This window comes from Brienomyrus brachyistius, chromosome 15, assembly GCF_023856365.1.
Source record: "Brienomyrus brachyistius isolate T26 chromosome 15, BBRACH_0.4, whole genome shotgun sequence".
Classification (NCBI taxonomy): Eukaryota; Metazoa; Chordata; class Actinopteri; order Osteoglossiformes; family Mormyridae; genus Brienomyrus; species Brienomyrus brachyistius.
Window position 1 is genome coordinate 2307070 of NC_064547.1, and position 26644 is coordinate 2333713.

General features: G+C 47.0%; 1 protein-coding gene across 1 annotated transcript in view; it reads left to right on the plus strand.

Annotated features, from left to right (window-relative positions):
- The first annotated feature begins 1150 nt into the window (after positions 1-1150).
- Positions 1151-26644, plus strand: part of LOC125708532 (insulin receptor-like) — a 65344-nt gene continuing 39850 nt past the window's right edge. The window contains exons 1-2 of the mRNA XM_048976117.1: positions 1151-2395; positions 17148-17696. Coding sequence (XP_048832074.1) covers positions 2317-2395; positions 17148-17696 — 628 coding nt within the window. The 5' untranslated portion in view covers positions 1151-2316. The remainder of the gene's footprint in view (positions 2396-17147; positions 17697-26644) is intronic.

Here is a 26644-nt window from a genome sequence, read left to right on the forward strand (position 1 = left end):
TATTATTTTATTTTTTTGTAATCTCCAGGCACTGTACTAAATGAAATTCCCAGGTGGGAAGCTGTTTCTGGGATGCCGGAGCCACCGGGAATCACACCAACAATCATATGCTCAAAACCGTTTAGATTAGGCGTCTTGTAGGGCTTAGCTTGCTGGTTGTATTCAGTTGCTGTTTAGGGTGGCAAACTGTTTGCATTAGCAAGCAGGTGTAGCTAATAAATTGGCCACTGAGTGTAGGCCTACATTACACAACATGATGTGAAAAATGAAAACCTCCAGCCAGATGTCATCTCATTGTCCGCTAGCAGACCGCGCCTCCGCTCTGTTTTCTCGGGGATCCAACAGCAACACCGTTCCTGCTCGCAGCGCCTTTTATCAATGGGGGGTGTTAGTGAAACAAGGGGGGGAGTCACTCGTTTTCGACGGTGCGATCGGCCGCCGGACTATAATCCCACTGGGAAACCTCTGTGGCTGCAAATGATTCTCCCTTTAATCCCAGAAAGGCGCGTAAAACAAAATGATAATTTTAAGCAATTCTGATTGCTTATATATGTATATATGAGAAAATACATGCTACTTAAGACTTGTATTGCGTGCCATATTTTTGTATTCACACGATTTAGTAGAAGCGGAAAAAATATTTAAATTAGAGCAAAGTGCTTTTAAATGTCAAAAGTTAAGACTACGTCGTTTTTTTTTTTTTTTTTTTTTACAAATGCAATGTAATCCTATAATTCCATGACGTTCTTCATACAACAAAATACAAATTAAATATACAGCTACGAACTACAGAGAAAATGCAAACAAATTGTCCCTGTCAGTAATGAAAAATAGCAGTAACTTCTCTGGTATTTACAATCACGACGTTTTTGTATTTAAATGGAGTATTGCATTATTGTAGGATAAAGCACTGTTTAAACATTTTTGTTGCTAACATTATTATTGATGGGTTTGGGGGGGGGTAATTAAATCCTTTAAGGGGTAAATTATTTTTTATAGTAGTAATTTGAGGTCGCTGAGAGTTAGATGTGCGGAGATTTGTATGCCATATACAGACATACTGTCCCCGGATTTCCATTGCTCCCATTTAGGAGTCCACTCCACACTTTCCATGACACCCTTCATCTGACCCAGCTGACTGGCAGTACTTGTTTACTGGTGGATAGAGACAGAAAGAGACGGAAAGGGGGGGAACCTGAGAGTGAGGAACCATAGACAGTCGGTATATAACTTTTTCGCTTTTAATAGTGTCGCGCTGTCGATTGCAGGCTATTTATCGTACATTGGAGATATTTCCTAAAACAAAAACCGAAACATCAAGACACCTTCCGGACTGGGATTAGTTTTCTGGCTAATCCCAATGAAACAGATTATGCTCCTTGGACTTTTCCGATTTCGAGGCACTGCGTCGGAGGCTGTACCTTTTTAATTTTATTTTTAAGTGATCCACGATTGGATTTCTCGTGCTGATCTTTCCCCCTTCGTATTACTGCGGCACCCTAGCGAATGACTTGAGTTAGCATTAAACCGAAAAGGAAAGGCATTTGCGGGATATTTCCCCCCTTAGCCGACTCTAAGGACTTCCTATCGTGTGCTTATTTTTTTTCCTTGGCGATCTGTACCGTGGAATAACTTCATGTGATATGCAAACCAAGGAGAAAGCTAAAAAACGGCGACCTGTGGAATTAAATTAAATGCATTCTACCTTTGTTCGGCGTACTGGGGATTTCGAAAGAAAAGCAAGACTGAATAACATTATAACGCAGGTTTTCCGAGATATTCTGAATAATTGCATGGATGTGCGTTGTCTCCCGAATTGTTGAATGAAATTGGGATCATTATTATAGAGGAGGATTCGGCTGGGAAGGAGCGCATGAGCGAGACACCGCCACCCCTTCGAGCACCTCCTTACTGGCGGTGTGGGGTTTCTTTTTTGTCGACTCCAGAAGGATTTTGTCAAACAAACTTTAACAGATTAAAGTGGAAGACGACGCCTTATAACTGATTTGAATATGGGACTGTTCAGCGTCGCCGGAACCCGGGGTCTCGCCATTTAATGCAGGATTTATTCTGCCGGAGATGAGAAGTTGAGGCGCTGGGAATATTGCAAACAACCACGTTGGACTCCTCGGCCCCTTTTTTCTGGGGGGTGGGGGATAGGTGACAGATCGCGTCATTTTTAATCAAACGTACTTTGTATAATTAATTAGCCAGGTATACAAAACTCAAGTGTGAATTGAACTTTAAGTATTTATATAGGTTACGGTGTCTACGTTTCCGTGGATAACAAACGCTAAGGACATAATCGGATTCAAGATGCAGATGGGGACTTCGGCGATTGTTTTGGTCGCTTTTATCCACGTCCTATGCAATTGCGGGCTGACGAATGGAGAAAGTAAGTACTCGGATAATACATTATTTTCCACAGCAGGGCTAAAAGTCACGTTTTGGTTCTCGCTTGCTGCGGCAGTTCGTATTGGGGAAAATGAGAAACAATAACCAAATATATTTCTAATAATGTATTGCTTGGTGTGTTGTCTCGTCACTGATATCCGTGTGAATTTATTATCTTCTGGAAAGCTATTGTGATTGAAATGCAAATGTATTTTTGGCACGATTTCATGATAGGATTCTTATTAAGCTGTGGTGATCATATTTTTGCAGGCAGCAGCCAGAAACGCGCACCCAGGCACGCATGCATGTAATATTAAGCTACGGGGCCTTGTGTATTTACGTCAGCCTGAAGGTTAGATTAGTTGTGATTACTGAGCTGGGGTGGTCTGATGCAGTGTGACTAAAGCGAAAATTGCGGGATCCGTTTGCACACCGAGGCCTCTTCCCAATCCTGCCTGGACGGCATGTAAACAGCTTTTTACCCGATTCCCCCTCCGCATCTCTGCTGCATTAAGCCGCGCGCTCTCCCTCGCGCTGCAGCCCCGCTAGCCTGCTAGCCGCCTGCTAACGCGTGCTTCCTTAGGGCTGCTGCCTGGCATGGCATGGGATGGCATGGCATGGCATGGGATGGGCGCTTTATTTGGTTACAGTAGCGTCAAATTTAACGACGTGTTTTACATTTTGTAGAGGGAATCCCTGTAACGTCGACACAGTAAATATCAGTTTTCTCACCAATCAATGGAAGCACTTATGGCTGGCTGGCTGGCTGTTTCTTCTTAGGTTTTGTACCATCATGTTATTTGAAATATTTTAAATTGTATGATCATGATAATCTCAATAATCTATACACACATAATTCACGGATGCACATGAATTGTCCAGCAGTACTTAAGGGTGGTGCGTTTTTGGTATAAAACTCATTCTTACGTGGCATTCCTAACAAAACTTTGATGACCTGGGTGCAATAATGCTTTGGATAGACAATAGAATAGCCCTTAAAGCGGTCACCAGTAATGAACAATAATCTGAAGAGTGTTTGTTTTTGTCTGAATTACGCTTGGTAGTGACTAAGAGTCTGTAAGTGGGAGAGTCAATTAACTTTAGACTATTTGAAAATGAATTCATTTTGTATACTTTGTTAAACTTCATGAGCGCTTACCCACATAAACCGCATTAATGTTTTCTTTGTAAGTATGGACTCCTTGCTCAATATATTGTTACCACACTTTACGGTTCCGTAATCTGCAAATCGGTTTGAATTATCATTAGACCTGTTTCCAGCTAGCATTAAACCACAGGGAGCATGGCTGATTTTTATGATTAAACCTGTACCGTGAGCATTACTTTCAATGTGCTTGTTATTTCTGCCTCTTGTATGTGAAATGTTGCGCAGGTGTGTGTCTGAGCCGTAAGTGGCTATGGATCAGCGGCTGAACACGGGAAGATGTTTGCACGCACACATATACCAGCCAGCTATATTTTCAATCATTCAGCTGCGAGAGGAGCCGTGTAAAACATTGAAGAAAGCCAGTCCATCTCGCTGGATTTCTTTTTCATGTAGTACCAGTTGGTTGTTGGTAATTTTAGTGTGTCTGGCCTCAGCTAGTGATCATATCGTCACTTTTTTTTAGTTTGACATATTCTGATTTGTTAATTGTATATGCGTCTGGAGTCTGCATCTAAAAAAATGTTAAGGGGGCGTCTGTTATGGCATCAATTTTCAGACTGTTTTCGTTTTCAAATGTTTTTCAGCACTTTGACTTTTCTTTTTTTCCATTTCACATGATTTTTGTCAGAAATGGTAAAAAAAAATGTGCATGTGTTTGTTGACACCAGGCGTTTTGGTCACCCAGAAGTAGAATGTTTTCCACTGCTTTTTAATTAGATGTTTGTCTGTGTATGTGAGGTGACCAATCAGAAAACAATGTGGATTTTCATGAGATCTGATTGGTTGCTTTGTACAGGAAAGGGTGAGTTAAACTATTCTGCTAACTGAATCCCAAAGCCATTTTAACTTGTGTAATCTGAATTCATAACATCATCTCTCTTCAGGGTCTGGTGCGGTCGCTTTAATGTCTAGTTTATTTTTCCTGCTCGGATATTTAATTTAACATTGATAATATTCAATGGGCAGTTTTCCACCTGCTGCTATACAAAGTCCCATGTGGGGGGGGGGGGCACATAATTGTTATTTATATTGCCAAAGTATGATTACAGATTTAAAATGTGTTATGGCCAGTTAGGGGTTCTGTTATAAATTGAGCCGTATCACTGTATTTGCCACACAATGTGAACTGCGGCACTGCAGACGTGTTAAGAGATGCTGATTGACTCGGAAGCAGAGGTCAGTCCTGTTCGTTTGAGGGTTGTCATCGCTCCTCCTGGTTTTCAAGCGGTGTGACATGGTTTAACCTGCGTTTTTGGATGTATAATATCGAGGGCCATTCATTTCAAATGTCTTTACAGTCTGTTTTCTGAATGGAAAAGGTCAGTCTGCAGAACGCACTCAATGCCCCCCCCCCACTTTTCACTGAGGTTTGCTTTTTTTTCTTACATTTTTGCCCGGCCGCCTTACACTTGGCTGCCTTTCAGTTTGGTGCCCGCGATGCCAGCGGAGAGCCCATTGTGGGGGTCTGGGCGCTGTGGTAGATCCTAATGTGACCGTTAAGCTTGGTGGAGCTTTAATTGAAGCGCAGTGTCTCTAAGCCACTGCACTCATCGTGCTGCTTCTGAGCATAATGGCTTGTGAGCTGAGATCGGCTGCGGTCGGGGGCCTCCCGCGATTAGCTGTGCTTTTCCTTTTTCCTTCCCCTGCCCCTCCTCTTCAGCCACTCCTCCTTTCTGTTGCTCATCAGTTAGTAATTTGTTTTTCGGTCCTGGGCTGTGGACAGGGAGACTGCAGAATTTGCTGGCATGTCTTACAGCGGTGGGTCGTACCGTGAGACTCATCGGGTGGGTTCGAGTTTCAGGTGCTGTCCTTGGATTATTATTATTATTTATTTTTATTTTTTGATCTTGCACGCTTTCGTTAATGTGTTGTGATTGTTTGCATTCGTAATTATTCAAGTCAAATGAATCGTAATTGTCATACTATCCATATACAAGTATATGAAATAAAGTTTCTCCAGCTTAACAGTGCGAAACAGGGCGGCTGGACACAAGGGTTTATGTACTTGGTGTCGTTTTGTTGTGTTGCTGACCTGATTTGTAAGAGTGGCCACGCTGGTTTGTAAGTCGTGACGATGATGGGCTGTGTTGACCTCCCATGGACAGGCGGGTTCTACACTCAGGCGATAAACGCACCAATGGGATGTGCCCGCTTTGGGCCGTGTATGATGCGATATCCTGCCCAGTGTAACTGGAGAGCGGGACGCCATGCATGTTCGTGGTGAGTTCAGTCAGCGGTAACAGGAGTTGTCCTGGCACCTACATGCATCTCTCAGAAGATGAGCTTCGGGAAGGAGGTGGCCTGGCCCTCTAAAGAGGCTAAATGTATTAACACGAATTTTAAGCTCTGCTTTGTTTAGCGATTGCTGCACTATTTATACTACCTGAGGTATATGGGCCAGAGCTGCTGGGTATAACCTTGTTATTGTTGTCATCATCATCCTCATCATCCTCATCATCTTCATCTTGCGTAGATGGGTCATTGAAGTAGCTGAGTATTTTTGTGGGTCAGTTACCTCAGGCGAAGATTGAATGATATTGATGCCATTGACTTCCAATGGCAACTGAACTTGTTAGGTAAAACCTATCCCGTTTCAAAAATATGTGTATGATGGAGTGTAATTGTATCGGCCTATCAGGATCTGCTTTGAAGGTTTTACGGGACTGCATAAGATGTGTAACAGGTAGAGTGTAACATGAATAACGCAGAACTTTTTAGATTTTTCGGTTTTGGATGCTGCATGGACCCCAAGCACTTTGACTGTGATGGCAGATATCTATGTTAAGAAACTTTTTTCTTTTTCTTTTTCATTTGAACCCCAAACATGAGTAGAGTCTACTGAGCTGTTTGTTTACGATTGTCGTCGTCCGTTCCACTCCTTGTGCTGACGAGCGTAAATCCCTTGGCCGTCAAAACAAAATCGTGAGCGGGATTAAGATGTCACGGTGATGAGAGGGGGCGCCGAGGAGCAGTTAAATTTATGGAAGTGCTGTGTGAGGTAACTGTGTGGCCTCGCGCTTTTATATGGGAGTTAAAATTCATGAGCCGCTAACAGGAGGCTTCCCACATTGGCCGAACGCGCCTTGCAGATCTCTCTCCCTCTCTCTCTCTCTCTCATTTTTTTTCTCAGCACAGCAAAAACGCATCACGGTGAATTGCAAATAAACCTGACCTGCTCCCCACTGTGGAAGAGCGGAGAGAGGGGGCTGTCTCTCCACAGAACACTATTTATCTTTACTTAGTTAGTGTTTGTATTTATGCTGTTGGTCGCTTTGCTCTCGTAGGAAATGCAGGCTGGAGACCGATTATAAAGGAGGATTAGAAGAGGTCGACTCAGGTGGACCGTCGCTGACTTGCTCTCCCCTTGCAGCCCCCCAGCTTCTCCTCTTCTTAATTTATACTCTCCAGAATGAATATTTACAAGTCAAATTATAATGTGTAATTAGAATGTATTTTTGTTGTGAATCAAACCTCTAGATGATTAAATTATTGAATGTGTGTTATGCTCATAGACTGCCTTGTCTGTGTAAGTACATATCTTATGCTGCTCTGAGTAGTTTGTTAAGGGTAAAATTACTTGCATGCATGTTCGGGTCTGAACTGAAAGCGTTTAATAATTACATCATGGTTTGGCTTTGTGTCTCCATTAGCCCTCCTTAGATTTCTCACTATTAATAGTTAATATTAACATATTAAAATTAACTGTGGTCGATAACTACAATAAACAGTGGTTTGTGTTAAGGCTTTTACTTAGTTGAGTGTTTGTTCTTGCGTGTAATTAAAGAATGGAAAAGCGTGATATCTTGCCAGGGAAGGGTTTCGTCAATATTTATTTTTGTTTTTTATTTATATGTATTGTTTGTGAAATTCATGCTGTTGTGTGTAAAGTTAGCCGTTTTACAATTTATGTAGTTAATACTGACATCTGCCCAGGTGGATTGTCACGGCAGCATAAGGGAGTGAACATTGGGACCTTTTAGTCCAGTTACTAACCATGTTGCGGTTGGTATGGCGACAGTTTTGCGTTCAGTTTGACGCTGTGAACTCCATGGAGTGCATTTTTAAAGACGTATTACAGCTGAAACCCGACACAGTGTTTCAGGAGATGGTTGTGAGTGTGTAAGGGGAGGGAAGAGAGTGAGGAGAAATGTATTTATTTACTTTTTTTTTTTTTTAAATGTAGCGAATGGGAAGTCGGGCCCCCTCTGTGAATCGGCGTCTGTGAGGAAGGCAGAAAAGGGTTCTTTACAGATCGGGAATGGGGAAAAAAAAACCGTCCTCTAGGATGGACGCTGTGGCCAGAATGCAGCCATTGAGGCTGAATGCTGAGTGAGGTCGGCCGCTGCCTGCGGGGGGGCCCGAGTGCCGCGCTCCGCCCGACCGGCCGCTGCGTGCGGGGGGGCCCACCTCTGAAAGCAGGAGTGCACTCCAACAACAAAACATTGACGAGCATGTCCTGGGTGTGAAGACCCCAGGGAATGTGTTTGAAAGCTTCCTGATAAAATGTGACATGGACGTTGCCTTAACATGGCGTTTAAGCTGTGTGTGCGTCTGTGTGGGGTTTTTTTGTGCTGCATGGAATACTAAGGCACTCTGCAGCAATCGGGGAATTGTGGGAAAATACCACTGATTGTGGAATGTGTTTGAAGTGGCCCACCCTGTAGGTGTGGGGGTGGGGTGGGGTTTTAGTGCACTGTCTACTGACTGCAGTGGTAGTCGCAACTGACAAACCCCCCCCACCCCTCCCCCCTGGTCACATTAAATGTAGCAGTCTGGGCAACGTGCGCCAGTAACATTAGCAATTGCAGTATTGCATTAATACTCGACTGCAACTTTACATGAAGTCAGCATTTAAGTGAGCTGGTTTTTAATAACTGACCAGTACAACACAATGGTGTTAGCCTGCCATTTCAAAAAACGAATTTGTTTAGCTTTTTTTGCGTTTATTTTTTACTTTCAAACTGAAACGCCGCTAGATCTGCTCTGGATTGAGTTCTCTAAGGACTCTGTAGGCGCTGTCGGGTCCTTTGAACGCTTACTTCTGTTATCGTTTTTTTTTTTTTATTTTGTTTTTCCCTTGAATAGCAAGGCCCACATCTGTCTGAAGCCCTCAGTGTGCTATAGGGTCCGTCATATGACTAGAGACTGAACCTTTTGTCTCCAAAATGGCTTCCAGTTATTTATCAGGCACTGCCAGAAGGCCTGTAGCCTGGCATGATTAATTACAGCGGTAAAACATGCTAAAACTTCTCTAAACTGAATAATGAAATGAGTGTAGAAAACAAATCATTTTCAGGTATATTTTAGAGGCCTGTACCAAATACGGTTTTAAAGCCATTGTAACCGGCCTTTCCTGTGCCGTTTTTGATGGTTTTGATGTTGGTCATCAGACTACAAATTATTATTAATGAAGACTGCATCTGTGCAAATCACCCGAATGCCAAAGCTCTGCAGAATCCGCATGCAGATGGCCCAGGCTCGGCGCGAGCTGCATTCGCTCTCAAGCCTCCGCGGGGGTTAGAAGCTGATATCTCTGTATTGATTTTCTTTGGTTAGTGGTGATGTTCTGGTTTTTGGTGTCCAGAGGAAAGCGGAAGGAGAACTTAAAACTGCAGCGCTTGTGCTGTGTAACCAGCAGGGGTTACAAAATGTAAAATGTAGGTGACTCCTTCCCTTCTTGCTTTCTTTCTTTTTATTGCTCACGTGGAGCTCTGCTTGGAATAAAATTTTTTCTCTCTTAAACATCTTGCTTTTTCTGTAACGCTCCAGAAATCGCCTTCTCATGCACTGTCAGTGTCCATGCTGTGTAGTTGTAGCTTTTGAGTGTTTTAGAAAATGCTGTCTCTCCCCCCTCCAGCCTCTAATACAGTCAGGTTTGACTAAGTCTCCTGAACTAGTAGAGAACAGCCGTCTATTGTGCGTTTGGCCCTATTGATTCTGGTAATACAATATGAGCATTGAAGGAGACTACCTTCGGTGGAACGTTTGTTCAGGGCATTCCTGGAAATCAGTGTTTATTAATAAAACAATAGCCTGAAAAAGCACTAAAGGAGAATCAAAGCATAGTGGGGAAAAAAAGACGACAGTTTTTACTTGTTTAGCAGCTTCTGGGCCCAGTTCTGGACGTCCGAGTCCAGGTGGATGTAATAAACGGGAGGCGCTTTCGAGGTTTGGCCTGCATAAACGGTAGGGAATATGAGCACTGGAGTGGCTGGGAATGGTCTCCAAATGGCACTATTTACGAGAGCGTTCAGGGCACGTCAATGGCGCGCTGCCGGGCCCTGGGGACCTTTTAAAAATGGGGTTTGCACACAGTGTTGCTGGCCCACACTTGACCCTGGCCTCAGTGGCACTGGAGTTTGCTGCTTGACGGTGTGCCCCTCCGGGGGGGGAGGGGGGGTGCTGTCCAGAGCCAGACTTTAACCGCGTTTTACAACGCCGGTGCCAAACCTGTAAATCTATCATTAATTACTCAAAGTGCTTCAGATCTTGCCTCATTTCCATTCTGTGTCCCATTCGTACTGAAAATCCGAACTGGTCTTTTAATGTGAGGTGCCGTCAGGGGAGCGCGTGCGTGTTTACAGAAGTGTGTTGCCGTGGTGATAAAGGAAGTGTTCCCTGTAATACCCGCGGAACACGTCCCAGGAACTGGGCGATAAAATCGATGGTTCCTGCAGCGTATGCAGCAGGATGGATGGTAGTTATGGGGGGGGGTGGGTGTGGCACAGTGGGTTAGGGATCCGTGCCAGCGATCAGAAGATCACTGGTTCAAATCCTGTGGTTTGCAGAGTGGGATCTTGATCGTGGCCCGTAACCTTCATCGTCCCAAGGACTGCATGACCATGCTCAAAAAAATTAAATAAATAAATAAAGCATCGTTTTGAATAAAACTCTCACCACGACTCGCTCAGTCCGGACGTAGTCCAATGAAGAATTGTTCTTAAATTTCCAAATTACTCACTGAACAGAACTACATGCAGACACAAAAGTCACATCACCACAATCGCAATAGTCAGCTGGGTTTAGATTAGGAAACTGGAACTGGTCACCGAAAGACATTAATCTTCTGCTGTATGTAAATATTCTGTATTCATTAGGGTGAATATCGAACAAAAGCAGGTGTTGTGCTGACAAAACACGCAGCATCCGCGCCCACTTACTCGAGGGACTCTCTGGTAGATCAGTTTTGTTTGGTTCTAGTTTTGTTTGAGGTAAATTTTCAACTTCTTTTTTGCTATATAAATACTGTTCTATTTATCCCAAATCAAAAATCACATTTTGATAATTGAAAATCTTCCAATATTGCGCAGCCCTGTCACTTGCTCCGCGCAAATGTTCTCAAATTTATCCGATGAACTGTGAGTTTTGGAAATTTGCTCTTCGGTTATTGGTGCTTAAGCACCTTGGAGTCTGATCAATAGTCCTGGATCGTCCCAAAGTCTGAGTCCCTTCGAGCTCTGCTGCTTTAACCACGAGCCGGAAGCCAGCAGTGAAGGTCTCTGCCCTGAAGCTCCACTGCATCAGGTACCGTATTACAGAAAAGTACCATGAATCATGTTTGTGTTTCACTGGTGTAAACACTGGTACCGGCGCTGAATGATATCGAAAGGCATAACTTTGGGGTGAACATCGGGGGGGGGGGGGGGGAGAAACAGGGTTGTGGTTGAGGTCTCCACCCATTTAGGTGGGTCCAGGGGAGTTGTATTGGCCAGGTTTGATTATTAGAGGTGGGTTTCAACCTACCCACCCCACCGGAAGTTCACATCCATGATGATACCCGGCCTCGCATTAAGATGATATCTTGTACCGATTTTGAAAAATGGCTGCAGTGAGCATGGCTGGGTCATGTGCGATGTTGGTATTAATATCGCATGTCATGCACATGCAGTCGACCATCGCAAGGACCGAGAGCTGGTTTCCCATCAGGCTTATTTCATGCTGTACGGACACTATAGCACAGCGGAAGTTTTGCCAACATGTTTTTAATCTGTTATAGGAAACAAAACTTAGCAAGTTACTTTTCATCATTTTATCTCGCATACGTTTTAAAAGTCAATGTAAATGTTAGTTGCTGCTTTTGCATGAGCTCTGCATGTGTATTGAGCCAGTTGTTTTCATTCTTTCTGTTTAAATCATTCCTAGATGGCTTTGTGAGAAATGTATTTTTAACGTCTTTTTTGCTTTGTAAATCTGATGCATTGCAACAAAATTGCATTGCAAATGTGCAATATTTGAAATTGTACCAATACCGTGCTGTATTATAATTGAAGATGTTACTCTAACCCAGTCTCTTCATTTGTCCAAGCGTCCATTATTACTGCCTATTTATTTCTACATCATTTATCATTGTTTTCAGGGTTTGTAACTAGATAGCAGATGTATTTTGTCTTTCCGAGGAAGGTCATTTGCATAAACAGAAGACATTAAATGCATCTGCAGGTCCCAATACCAAAAACTACCCCGGCTGCTTTGAAACTCCTGGTGCTCGACCGGAAGTCAAAGGGAAAGTACCGAATTTTTTTAACCAAAAGTACAGTGACTTGTGCAGTGGAAAAACACCGTAAGTGTGCTCTCTGTAAGCAAAGCTACACTTCCTGCTCCTCGACAAGGTACTCCCCCTGGCCTGTGCTTCCGGGTGGGGGGGGAGCGTGCTGGTTCCCGGTCTCCAGTGGCTGCCAGAGGGATTGATTTTCTGACAGACAAATTGTCTCCTAAAAGTTTGATGTAGCACTTTTTTCATCTTAGGTAGACTTTTTATTGTCAATTTTAATTTAATCAATAATGTTGATTAAATTTGTCACGTATCGAGTGAGGCTGCGGACACAATTTCCGTTTTTTTTTTTTTCTCCCTCTTCTGAATTCTTCTAGGTTTTGTGCTATTCAAGCCAACTCTTCGGGGCAGTTCGGTTATTCACTGATAAAAGCTCGCCTGTTAATCCATGTCAGCTGCTCCACCCTGTCGTACGCAGCCTCAGCTGGTGTAGCGTGCTGTCCCGCCGCTGTCTTACGGTGTGCCTCTATTCTCTCTCTTTCCTCAACTTCTTGGGCTATGTCAGGAATGCCAGTTTGTCCTGGAGTCATCTACTGATGGGAGTTTGGCAAACGCTTGCTCCAGGAGGCTGTGCTTGATGCGTCCAAGATGGGTGGTGCCTTTAAATCAGGATTTTTTTTTTCAAGTTCAATATTGAAAGTGCAGAAGCGGTCAGGTGGACACGGCCCAGTTAAACCCGTTAATTTACGTATTAAGATTTCCGCAGCCTGAGTTTTTCCTCTCGACAGCTCTGACGATACTGATTTTACATCTTTTTGACTTTTTTTTTCTTCCGCCAACCAGTCTCGTCAATCGTATGGAAGAGAAATCGCCCCAAAGCTGCTCTGACTGTGATCCTTCAGCACCCTTTGTTTGGGTGTGTAAAGTAGCCCGGTGGTTAAAGACCTGTGTGCTGGCCCCCCCTTTATCTGTAAGGCTGGTGTCCCAAACAGTAACCCGAGTCTAATTATAAATAGGCCCTCTTTTGAATGGTTGAGTGAGTCAACCGCAAAGCCAGGTTGGAGGGATCTTATTGGTCGTCCCGGGGATAATTGATGTCAGTAAAACTGAAGGGGCAGTGAATTTTTCGGCCTGTACATGACGCTTAATCTGACTGAATACAGCATTTAAAATATTAGCAGTAAGTTACCCCTCCACAACAAAAAAACAATGGATGTTTTATTGTTATTAGCTTAATTATTCACATACATTCTTGGTACTTTGTGATACAGGGGTGTAGGAGAACGTACGTGTGCTTAGAGAGTGTAGTGACGGTGGCGTGTGTGTCCTCAGGACGCTCTCCGGCCCCCGCGCTGTGACAATCCCGCCGTCGTCGTGCCGGTCTTGGGCGGCCCTTTCAGGGCCTCAGCGTTCCAGTTTCCGAGTGCTGCTCACTGTCGGAGTCGTATTAAATTCTCTGCTGGGAATGTGGGGCTAAAAATAACACGGGGGGGTGAAGCGTGTACACAGCACGGGGGGGGGGGGCAGAGCTTTGCTTCTGACTCCCGAATTAACCCGGCAGCCAGCGTCTCCAGTACAGCCCCCCCGCGCCCGTCTGCTTTAAAAGGCATTCTACGCTCTGCTGACACCGGGCTATCAGCAGTCTCATTCATGCATGTGACGTCCTGGAAGCTTTACGTCACCCACACGGGGCGGGGGGCGGGGGGTGGGGGGGGAGGCTCATGTTATTTCAGAAAAGTCTCCTTAAGCTGCCCTCAGCTTTTTTTTTTTTTTTTTAAATAAATGAAACGCACTGTCCAGTCCCTCTCAGAAAGACCCATTGTACTTTTCCCACAATGCCTTGCCTGGCCTCAGCTGTTGCTTTCGGTGCTACCTCCCTGAGGCTGCAGTTCACTGCAGGACCTCTGGGGCTGTCCTACTTCACGCCTGTGTGTTTGTCGGCTGCTGGAGCCCCTTGAGGTTCGGCATGTGGAGAGCTGGTCACCACACCGGCCGCTGCTGACCGTACTGTGTGTGTGTGTGTGTGTGTGTGTGTGTGTGTGTGTGTGTGTGTGTGTGTGTGTGTGTGTGTGTGTGTGTGTGTGTGCGCCCTGCGATGGGCTGCCAGCCTGCCTGGGGTGTCCCCTGCCTTGTGCCCTGTGCTTCCTGGGATGGGCTGTCAATTATGGAAGATGGATGGATAATGTGGTATTGAAGTAAGAACACTGTGGTTACCGTGTTTGTCTGCTGCAGTGCTGCTTCTGATCAGTCATGCACAGTGAACTCCCCTCCTCATCCTCTTCATTTTAATGTAAACAGGCTTTATTAAAAATGAAAATCCTTCTTGGAAGAAATGATCTTGGCAACCGAAAATTCTGCATCAGGCAGCATTTGGCCCGTTGACTCGTCTCGGTCTTCGTCTGGGTTTGGCCGCATTCTGCGCGGGTTATTTGCCGAAAAATTAAAGAGGGTCATTCTGCTGCCGTTCTGCTTCGTTCACCGGCGAGCGGGAGGCTTTCGGCCTGTTCGTGTGGCGGCTAAAGCGCGGTTTCACAGGCATTACAGCGAGCAGCTTCTGGCTGCGGTGTCTCTGAAGATTACATGGAGGATTTTTTTTTGTTGGAGAAGGTCTTCAAGTGGTGCTCGGCGAACGCTGGTCGGTTAAGCCAGACGCACGGTGATGGAAACCTCTTCCGTTTCAGGCTGGCTGTCGATTTCCTCACCTGTGTTTGTTTTTTTTTTTTTGGTTTGTTTTGGAAAGAGATGTTTAAGTGGCTTGCGATATGTACTTGTGATGATGCAGTACAATGAGCTGTAATTGTGACTTAGCAGGTCGTTTAGTGGGGTGGGGGGGGTGTCCCTCCATCCTGGGTGTTAATGCATCAGTGCTGGCCATGGGGAGGGGGTTTGTTACTCTGTGTTCTTGGAATCGTCTCGTCTCGCTTGTGGCAGGTTATGTATATTTTCTACTCCGTTTTGCTTTAATGTGAGAAGTCGCGCCAAAACGAAAGCTTAGCGCTCGGGCTGTACGTGGTGGCTGAAGCAGATTCTGGTTCTGCTGTCGGTGTTACTCTGCGTTTCCCGGGAAAGTGCTTCTAAGTGCTGGTGCCCCCTCAGCCGACACGGTGGCACAGCTGTCCGCGCTCGGGAACCCGCCGGCCCCCGGGGAGGCGAAGGTATTCCTCCGGGAAGCCGTGACCTCTGATCACGTTGGTGTGGCCGAAAGGGGGGCCGACGGCAACGCTGCTCCCGAAAGATAGAAAACGGCGAATAGCAGAGCAGCGCGGGCAGGGGTCGGTCAGCTTTAGAGGTGACCACAAAGAGAAGTCGCGTGTCGGTCAAACGCGATCCTCCGATTCCGCATAGAGAGATCGTGTCGTAAAGCCACCCTCCATCTTTCTCATGGAAAGTATTGCATTAGTAACATACTCGACTTGGACAGAGTAACAGTAACTTTTTTGTTTTAAAATGTAATGTTTGGCGAAGGAACAATAACAGTGACAATGGTACATTGTTTTAAATGCTTAAAGGCATGTAAATGCATTGAAAGTAGCTATATCAAATGGCTCATTATTAAACTTTGAATTATAATTTTAAATACAGTTCTGATGGTACTGAGTTTCCGATCTTGGCCCTGCGAGGTGGATGGAAAGTAGTTGTGTCTTACGAGCAGAACCTGGTGGTTTCTGATCATCTCGGGATTCTGGGATGTATCGGGCAGTATCATGCCGATTTTTATTTCACTTGTTAATCATGTTAGCATCTCGCTAATTATGGTTGTGGTAATCAATCAGTGGACCTCTCTGATACATTCAGGTCACTGCTTCCTATTGGTATCAGGTGAAGCTGTAGTTTTGCGCTTTTGTGTCTTTCATTTTGCCTAGATGAAAAATCTCTTCCAGGATATTCGCACGTTTGACAGTTTTAAGCCAGGCATGTTTTAACAGATCCTGAGGAGGTCCGTCTCGGAAACAACGTTTCGCCATAAAAAGACGGTGAAAATGGAGCTTTGTGATGCAGTCATGTTCAAGGGCTGAACACACAGCCGATGGCTTGCTGGCACGACTCTCCACTCCACTACAATGGCCTCTTTAAATGGCCCGTCAGTGTCTAAGAGACTGATCCGTTTGCGTTTGTTGATGCCGGTTGCTATAGCGAGGCAATGATTTATTATGTTGGCTCTTAAGGCCAGAGGGACGTGATGTAACACTTTCTTTATCTCGCTTTTTCGTGCTCATCCCTGGACTGAGTTGAGGCCTCTGCTTTGGCAGCTCGGAGTCTGTCGCAGGTATTGTTTCACGGTGACGGATCTAGTTTAAGCACCGCTGGACGCTGATAATCACTAGCGACTCCGTGAAGGTTGGTTTCCTGTTGGGAAGGTGTCGATGGCCCCAGGCCGTGTGCGTTGGTGAAACTCTACCCTCGGCGTGTGTTTCTGCCAGCTCGAAGGCATAAAGTGCATTGGAACATAGCTTTGGTATTATATTGCTTTTAATTAAAATCATGCAAGTCCCATTACAGACCCCTTAATGGCTTCCAAAGTTGGATACACCCAGACTAAGTGGCTGGATATTGAATATTTATTTTGTTACTATTATAAGATTGTTGAACTGGTTGAAAAGTTGTATCATTGTGTCAATGGCATAAAATGGTCTTAATGACAATATCATTTATCGCAGTTATTTCTGGGACAGTATATAGTCCAACAAAAAGCCGTTATCATGACAGGCCTTATGAAATTGATTGGGGCTGCATTGTGGCTGAGGTTCAAATCCAAATATGGAGTCCCATGTTCTGGTTGTGGCTCCCTAGTCGCTGTCCAGATCCTCCGGTCGCCTCCCATTGTCCAGCGCCGTGCAGGGAGGTTATTTGGCATCTGGAACAAGGTGTCCCCATACCCTGGACCTCCTAGAATAATCTGTTTGCCAAGTTACTGTATAAGCAGTTAGAGAAGACGGACAACAATCATTATGTCATCCGTTATCTTTATATTGTCGTTTCTAAACTAGGCGTAGCTTAAAATAGCGAAGCAATGATGGATCTGATGAGGAACTGACTTTTACCTCTAACTGGTAGTTTTTTTTTATTCCTAATCCTGACTCCTCTTCTCTCCAGTCTGCCCCAGCAAAGACATTCGGAACAACGTGACCAACCTGAGGACGCTGGAGAACTGCACCGTGATCGAAGGCCACCTGAAAATCCTGCTGATGTTCAAGACGCGGCCGCAGGACTTCCGCGGCTTGAGTTTCCCGCGGTTGGCGGTCATCACCGACTACCTGCTGCTCTTCCGCGTCTATGGCCTGTCGAGCCTGAGCGAGCTCTTCCCCAACCTCACCGTCATCCGTGGCAACAACCTCTTCTTCAACTATGCCCTGGTTCTCTTTGAGATGCTCCAGCTGAGAGACGTGGGCCTGCGCAGCCTGACCAACATCACGCGCGGCGCCGTGCGTATCGAGAAAAACCAGGACCTCTGCTACCTGTCCACCCTGGACTGGTCCAAGATCCTGGACTCCGTGGAGGACAACTACATCATCGCCAACAAGAACGAGCGTGAGTGCGGCGATGTCTGTCCCGGAGCAGCTAAGGGCAAGACCACGTGTACGCAGACCACCCTTAACGGGCACTTCGGGGAGCGATGCTGGACCCAGGAAGACTGCCAGAAGAGTGAGTATCACACCAAGGGTTTGTCTGCGAGCCGTTACCCCCCGAGACGACAATCTGAGTGGTTACGGGGAGCAAGAACCACGTAACCCGGGGGGGTGGGGGGCATGTTATCCTGTTTCTCCTGGCAAAGCTATAATGCAGAGCAGAGAATGTGTTTATACTCAAGATCAGAAACACTCTGTAGGTTGGTTAGCTGGGTAAGTCTACAAGGGCTACTCGACTTCACGAGTCATTTTGTTGGCTCTGTTGCGAGGAGGTCAGTCGGATATTATGAGAGCTATGCATATTTTTTAAATCGTTACCTAGCAGATAGCTATTTTGTTCCTAAACAGTCTGCATGAAAACGCCGCGGAGGGTGACAGGAATGTTTAGAGCAGAGATGTGCGCTGGACTCGCTGTTCCTGCAGCCTGGCACGTGGCAGCCTGGCATCCAGGTGGCTCGGAACACACGGTGCCCACAGCTGTCAGGGAACGAAGCTGCTGTTTGACCTTTAGGGGACGAGCCTCACGCGCCTCTCACGGTCAGCAGGCAACACCGGTGTAGGTGAAGGGTGCCCCCTGTGGGCGGCGTCTGCACTGCAATCTGAGGGAGACCCAGGCAAGAAAAGCTGGGGAACTTTTGGGTGCCGCGAGCTTTTGAAACCCACAGCCGGGTGTGTCCGGTTTGCAGAGTGAGGAGGGAAGGGCGACTCCCCAGGATCTGAGCAGGGGCATTCAGAAAGAGCGTTGTGGAGTGTTAACTAACCCGCCGGGTTAAGGGTGATCTCTAAGGCGGGTAGCTGGTTGCGCTTCAGCAGCCGGCTTTGATGATTAAATCCCGGCTGATTTGCTGTGCCGACGTCTTTGATGCCTGGGATGACTTCCACCCAAAACTCGTTATCAGTTGTTAGGGGGGAGGTGCCTGCGATCGAAAGGTTGTTAGTTCGAGCCCAAGTTTTTGCAGAATAGTCACTTGCCCCCTGAGCAAGGCCCTTAACCCCTCGAAATGCTCCATGGGGGGGCGCTAGATAAACAGCTGCCCCTGCAATCTCGGACCTAAAGCTGTGTGTGTGTGTGTGTGTGTGTGTGTGTGTGTGTGTTGCAGTTTAGATTGTTTTAAAAGTGCAGGCTTGTGTAGTGACCGGAAGGTTACTGGTTCACATCCCAGGTGGATCATCTGAGGGATGCTGTAATGATCTGCTATCCAGACTGCCTTGTGAAAAACGAAACCCTCATTACTGTAGCAGGTGCTGGGATGGAGGAATTAACTTGCGTCAGACTGGAGCACACGAGTGTAGCTTAAACCTCACGCGGTGTTTGGAAGCTGCTCTGCTGCTTCACTTTTTTATTAGTAAATATGCTTCCTGGTTTGTAATGTTTTAATGGGGCATTGTGTGGCTCAGCAGGATATGACACTGTGCCTGTGATCTGAAGGTTGTTGGTTCAAATCCCTGGGTTGGCAGAGTGATGTCACTGTTGGACCCCTAAGCGAGATCCTTCACCCCCAGCTGCAGCTAAAACTGTCTGATCCTGCGTTGTCATTTTGGATAAATAATTGTTAATTATAATTCATACTCGTCTAGAGAAAACACCCTATACTCTGATCCTGAATATGAACATTTCGAGCCGCCTGATGGATGGCGGGCTTCTCCGAAGGTGGGGGCCTTGGCAGAGAGAAAATGTCACTGCCAGAGATTCTGATTTCCGATTTTCACTGGCCAATACTGATTTTTTATTTTTTTTACCCATTCCAGTTTTCTTTCCAAGAACTATAATTGACTGCATATACAAAAATCGTTTTTTTTTTTTCGATGCAGATTTCTATCTTCATAGTAAAAGGGATTGTTAAACTTTACTTAAACAAGCCTCAAAATACAAAGTGCTGGAAAGATGCAAATAAGAATTAACTGGAAATGAGCTGCTGTTATGCCCAACTGTATCAGATGATTTAATTTGCCAAAGAAGAGCAGGTGCAACAGATTTAAATAACAAAACAAATGTCAGTTACTTACATCATTTTCCAGTATCATTAAATTCACCAGAAAACCACATTGACCGTTTCCCCTCTTCTTAAAATGAAGAAGTCCATCGGTTACTCCGCCTCCAAATAACACTGAAGTTTACTATACTCTCTCAAATAATAGGTGCAGGGCGATATTATTAATACCAACATCGCATGTTATGCACATACAATTCTTACATCGCTAGAAGGCTGGATTAAGATCAGCCTTTTCCTTACCTTCATAGTGAACGGACATCATAACGCAGGGGGTTAAAGTTTCACTAAACCATTTTTACTCTGTCATAGGAAAAAACCTAGCTAGCTTTGCAATTTTAATGATTATTCCTTTTCAAGATTTATCTAGTTTATGTGTAATAATCAGTTTAAAGTTTACCTCAAACGTTTTACCATGTTTTTATGGTGTTTCCCCCCACGGTTTCCATGTTTTCAGTGTGCTCGGTCTCCAGTCCGCACTGGAACATGCTAAAAACCGGACGATTCTGCTCCCTGGCCAGTTGATCGGTGCATCTCTAGTCTCCGCCTCACTGGGGAGAAAGTTCCAGTGTCTGGGGGCTCGCAGTGCCCTTGGTTCCAGTGTCTGGGGGCTCGCAGTGCCCTTGGTTCCAGTGTCTGGGGGCTCGCAGTGCCCTTCGCGAGTCACCAATGCAAAAATAAGGAACTCCTGGTGGTTTGAGAAACGCTGCCTTACTGAGTTCCAATCGGTGACGTTCTCCTTTCTTACAATCCACAAATATGATGCAATACGGGAATCTGCTGTGTCTGACGGAGTATCAGACTGAGCCTGTTAGCAGTGAGCCGCGTCTGTCTGTCTGTGTGGGTGTCTGTCTGTCTCTGTCTGTGTGGCTGTCTGTCTGTGTGTCTGTCTGTGTGGGTGCCTGTCTGTCTCTGTCTGTGTGGCTGTCTGTCTGTGTGTCTGTCTGTGTGGGTGCCTGTCTGTGTGTCTGTCTGTGTGGGTGCCTGTCTGTCTCTGTCTGTGTGGGTGTCTGTGATATTGGAAGGGAGTCAGATCCATCTCGACAGCCCGACCTTCAAGCCCAGGTTACCTACGATGTTCGTGGACCTCATGATGTATCAGATTTGAATTTTTGTGCGTTTCCCATGTTATAATACATTTTTCTTCCTCTGATACTCGTGCTAAGAAACCATAGGAAGCATCTTTGATCACAAATGGGTCCGAACTGCTGCATTTGTCTCAGGATCCAATGAATGGTGGCAAGTGGGGTTATTTTAGATCCAGTTTCACTGTAATTTTATTGGTCTTGGTGCATCAGTCGCCGATGAAGACGGCCGTGTGGTTTCGATTTGAGGAAGCTGCCAGAACGAGCCGGGTGCTCCCGCGCCCGTCCGCTAGCCCCTGTGCCCGCCCGCTAGCCCCTGTGCCCGCCCGCTAGCCCCTGTGCCCGCCCGCTAGCCCCTGTGCCCGTCCGCTAGCCCCTGTGCCCGTCCGCTAGCCCCTGTGCCCGCCCGCTAGCCCCTGTGCCCGCTGGCAAGGCGCTTCGAGTCTCATACAGTGTCGGACAGAACTAATTTTAGCGCCAAGTTTTCTGTACTTTTCAGAATAGTTCTGGCCTTCTTCCATCCTGGACAAAGCAAACTTAATTCTTTCAGCCCTTTCCTGGAATTTTGGGCTTCTTGCTGTATTCAGAACTTCGATTCCCCCACCACCCCCCCCCCCCCGTCACCCTGAGCAGCGTGGGTGCACTTGCCCCGCCCCTCTCCCCCCAGGCTCCTGCCCTGTCAGAGGCACAGACCTGTATTTCCTGCGAGCTCCTGCCCGCTGACTGTTTCCGCCTCCTCCTACCCCCCCCCCCCCCCCCCTTCATGGAATGGTGGTGTGGGGGGATGAGGCGGCAGACGGCCGCTGCTTGGAAACTGTTTCTGGGCACGTAATGGATGCCAGATGGCCGTCGACAAGTGGCTAATCCCGACAGGGCGTCCGCGGCTCTGCCCTGCGGCCTTCTGGGGGATTTCTCGGACTCACGGTCACGGCTTGACCTCGACCCTCTTCTTCCAATTCCCACCAACCGCCCCCACCAACCCCCACCAAAGGTCATAGTGACCGTAGACATGCTGATATGATGTTTCTGTATCCAGGGAGAATTTTTGTCACAACCTGAAACGCCCTCCCTTTAGCGAGCCTCTGGATGTAATGTTGAAACGATGCCATAATGAACGTTCCGGAACCACGCACAGCCTTTCTCTCCTCTTGCTTTGCTTTAGGGCCAGCGGTCGGCTCCCTGATTTGGTGATCCCCCCCAGCCCGTAGGCTTACAGCAGCCTGCTAGCGGGAGTGATTATGTGTATTATCACTCGCGTTGTGCTACATTAAACATCTTTGCGATGATGCCCATTGTACGTGTATTTGAAAGGTAAACTTTGTGTTCTGTCTACTTGCTGCCCCCCCCCCCCCGTCCATTAAAATCAGAGGTGGCCAGATGAAAGACTTGGAACACAAACAGCCGATCTCCCGTGTCGATAAGTGATATCTCTTCCCTCTTCCTCTGGCACACGGTGTGCCGCCCTGCGTGTTTGCCTCTGCTTCTTATTGCCGCGCTGCGACACGTTTCGCAACCTTGTTTTTCTGGGTCAGAGTTCAGCGGCGCGGCTCTCTGGTTTGAGCCGCCGTGGGCATTGACTCCGCACCCCCCAGGCGACATGCCCGCCGATGCTGCTGGCTTACTGGGGCTGATGGTAGTGCCAGTTCGAAGTGCCTTTTTTTTTAATAATGGAAAACTTGAGGTGGGTATCAGCTGGTGGGGGGGTCACAGAGGGTCACGGGGTGTAAATGGATCCTGTTGAAATGCATCATGAGCCCTGAGCCTGTAGGCCCCCACCTGCTCCCTCAGGTTCCCACCCTGCACAGGGTCCACTCTGCCCCCCCCACTCTGCCCTCCTCTTCCTCCATTCTGCTTGTTTTTCCCTGTTACCAGTCACTCACCTATCGCTCAGATTAATGTTTGCCCCCACTGCAGGGATACGGGAGGGGGTGCAGTGACATTCAGGGACCCCCCCCCACTGCATGTTGGCACCCATGCTAAGCTGGTCGTCTTCGGCTGTCCGTCTGGCTTTTCCCCATTTCTGCTCCGGCTCACTCCTTCCCTGCTTGGAAGGGGCCCTTTCTGGCCAGAACGGGGGGAAACTGGAAGAATGGCTCTTTTTTTCTTTCTTTCTCGTGCTGAAGGTGTATAAAGCATTATGTCGCATGTCCTCCGCGCCTCCTCAGGCTGTTGGGAGTCTCGGCTCCTCCTGGTCCTGTCCCTCCCCAGCCCCCGCATCCAGGCCTCAGCAGGTGTAAACTGCCGCTGAATCCCACCAACCCCCCCCCACCCCGGCCCGCCTCGTTCTCGCAGGGTCGTGGTGGAGTGGGGTTGATGGAGCCTCTGAGGGGGGGTCCTGTTCATGCCCACCCTCTACTGGTGGAGACTCTGTCTCAGTCTTGGCTCCATTCAGCTCTCCTGCTGCGAGTGTTTAAAATGTTAAAAATGATTTTTTTTTAAGCACGTGGACCACAAAAAAGCTCTCGATCTGCTTTATATAAATCAGCGTCTTTTAATAATAATCTAAATGTCAGAAGAACTGGTTGCTGCATTAGCCGCCAGTCACTAAGCTAGCCCTCTTCTTGTTCCAACGGTGTTTAAATAGCCTTATTTATTACAAAAATACTGACCAAGATCAAGTCCTGGCATTTAATGCTGGTACAGATTAAAGCGATTGTTTAATTAGATGCTCAGTTACTGTTGCTTGGTGGCTTGTTTAATTATGTTACTTAGTTGATTCAGAAGAGCTTTAATTAGAAGCTGCAGGACTGAGTCCCCTTGCATTGCTTGTCCTCTGGCCATGATCTGTGTACAAGATGCCCCCACGGTGTGGGGTGGCAGCATGGTGCCCTGGTGACGGCAGGACAAATGGGACCCCGGGAGTGTGGTAACCTGCAGGTGGGATGGAAGTTGGAGGGGGATTGTTGGCGGGTTGAGGCTGCTTGCCCTCCCCCAGGGGCTGAGACCAGCAGACAACCGCACTGGGACTCTGGGAGGGGAGGGGGTTAAAGATGGCCTTTTTGTTAAACTGTTACACTGACTGATTTAACTAAATATTTAGAGTCATCTTTATGTAATGGGTGTATTTGCTTAGTTTGTGTCAGAGGTGTGCTGGATTGCAGCTTTGATTGTCTCAAATAATATTAATTTTATAGTGATAAAGAGCCCCCAAAAACCCCCCCACACACACGGGCATACACGAAGAGTGTAACCTTTGATGCACCCCCCCCCCTCTAGGGGGCGCTCTTCCAGGCATGGGGGACACTGCTTGGCTTGTTTAGTATCGTTACTTCATGCCGTGTGGAGATGAGACATGTAACTGATCGGCCGCGTTCTGCTGTCACTGGAGCCCCCCTTTCCTAGCTAGAGAGACCCCCCCAGGAGGCGGTGCCGCGGTCTGGGGGAGCCTCTGTCCTCCGCCTGCTCTCTCATGTGTCTGTTTGGGCTGCTGCCGTGGTATAGTGTGAGAAATGAAAGCGTCCTAGAAGGTCGGTGCTTCAGGACCCGAGCGGCAGCTCCTTCAGCCATCTGCCAGAGCTTCTCAAGTCTCTGGGCAGGTGCCGCTCGTCCTTTCACCTGCTCCCATTAGTTCGCCCCCATTGTTCCGTCTTTGAAATGTTGTGTGAATTAAGTTTGCATCGTTTATTTAGGAATTATTCGACATTTATTCGACAGCCGAGTGCATATCTGAAGTCTGCGATATCTAAGAACGCCTACCAACTTGACGACTGGAAGTACTTTAAGGAGTCAAAAACAGCGACTCCACCCTAAAGGAACCTCGCGTCATGAGAAGGTGGCCAGTTTCGTCCTCATTATGTCACCTCCTGTCACATTGGTTCGTAATTCCGCTTGGCGTCACTCTTCCTCGCTGCAATTTTGCCTGTTGACTGCCAGTCTTGAGCTGACGGGGGGCTCTGTGGCCAAAGGGGGGCGCAGTAGCTGACCGCTTGCGAAAGAGCGCTTTTGCAGATGAGGTATTGTGGACGTTCCCCTGAAAGAACGCGGATCTCGAACAGAAATAACACTCTGGGAGATGTCTGGCAAACTGGGCGTGAAACTACTGATTTGGAGTGTCCTGCCAAGTGTTGACCGTGGCTTCCTGAAACTCCATGTGTGTGTTTATTCAAAGGCTATACGGTTAGATTAACGAACTTCCTCTTCCTCTGGCGGCATCCGTTGGCTCGCGGAGACCCCTCCGCTCCTCATTGTTGTGGTTGCGACACCCCCTTTGTGTCACCAGCTCTGCTGCGGGGGCCACACTCTTCTCTTGGACTCAGATGGAAGAACCTTCTGAAACATTTGAGTCTTTCATTCGATAAAGATTATAATTATATTGAAGAACTATAATTGTAATTATCCCATTTTTCTCTCAACCTAGATGTCTTTGGGCTACTATTGCCTTTAATAAACCCTTATTAAGTTGTAGGAATGGTGTTCCCCACAGTGCTGTTGATAGTTTTAAATAATAAAATTAGATGTCTTATACCTTGAATGTATTGTTTGGCTTAAATTTACAACAGCGGGACAAAATGAAATTGAATAAAATATCTAAAGTAGATTAGTGGCTTGATGGTGGTTTGTTCTGTTTGGCTTGTTTTTTATCGTGTTTGATCTTGGGGGCTGTAGACCCAGGACAGCCTTAAACCCGGCATCATCATTGTCTCTGTGTCCAAGCTGTGACCTCCTGTCCTGTAACGTCGTCTGCGTCTTGGCAGCTCACGTTTACGGCCTTTCCCCGAGGCCTCGTCTTTCAGGCCCGACTGACCTCCAGCTCTACATGCACCCATAGCCAGCCGTATCCCGAGGAGTCCGTGAAAACCAGCATAACCACGCTGAAGTTAGCCAATATTTTTACGGTGAACCTTTAACCCTCTTGAGTGCAGGAGGTAACGAGGGGGGGGCTGGACTTGTGTAACTGGACGAGGACCGGCTTCCTTCACAAGCTTCACCCATCCGTTCCCAAAGATTAGAGCCTTGGATGCTGGGGGGGGGGGATGTGGGGGGGGTTGTTGTGCAGGCAGACAGAGGTACATATGAACTGCAGGGAGGTGTCTTGTGGACTGGTCTTGTTTTTCCGTGCTGCTAGGTAACAGAGAGCAACTGTGCTTGTGGGAGTGTGTGTACATAGGTCATTCCCAGCTGAAGAGCTGGTCACCCCAGGGAGTCTGTCCGACTGAAGTCCCGCGTCTCCGTGCTAAAGGAAGCTCTGGCGCCAAATCAATCTTGGCGGAGGCGAGCCCTCATCCAGAAGGTACTCTGAGTGCTCTTCCCGATTATTTCCTCCAATTATGAACCAGCTTCCTCCTTGAAAGTTATGAATGGACCCTCTGGGACAGGCGTTGGATTCCACTGCAGAGTCACGTGACCAAGAGCGCGCGGTGGGGCTGGCGGACTGTGTGAAGCTGCGTTGCACCTGCTTGACCAAAATCTTTTGCGTTAACGTTAGTTGGTTAAGTGGTTAGTACGAGGTGAAGATCGGTTTGTTGAGTCGGAGTATAGGAGAAGAGCAAGACTGCGAGCCAGAAGAACGAAAGGCTTGTGTTGGATTCATGAGCAGCTACGAATCTTGGTTTCCCTAGAACCCTATTCTCCCTTCCTATCAAAAGGCTAACTTGTGCCTTCTCTAGGCTGTGTGCCACATACTTTCTTTGACTTTGGTCCTGTGGTTCTCTTAAGTCCCAAATTTTTCTATTTCAGAAACAGCTTGTCATTTGTTGTGGTATTCCGCGTGCTTTCCTCCTAGGAAGCACGCCAAGCATTTTTCTTAGTTCACCGTACTTTTAACACAAATCGCCCCTTCTGCTTGCCTGTTTGAAAATGTTTGTGTCTGTCAGTTTGCCTGACGAATTATGGGAAGGTGAATAAGGGGCCGAGGTGGAGCAGGAGTCCTGTTACTTTGCCAGAAGTGG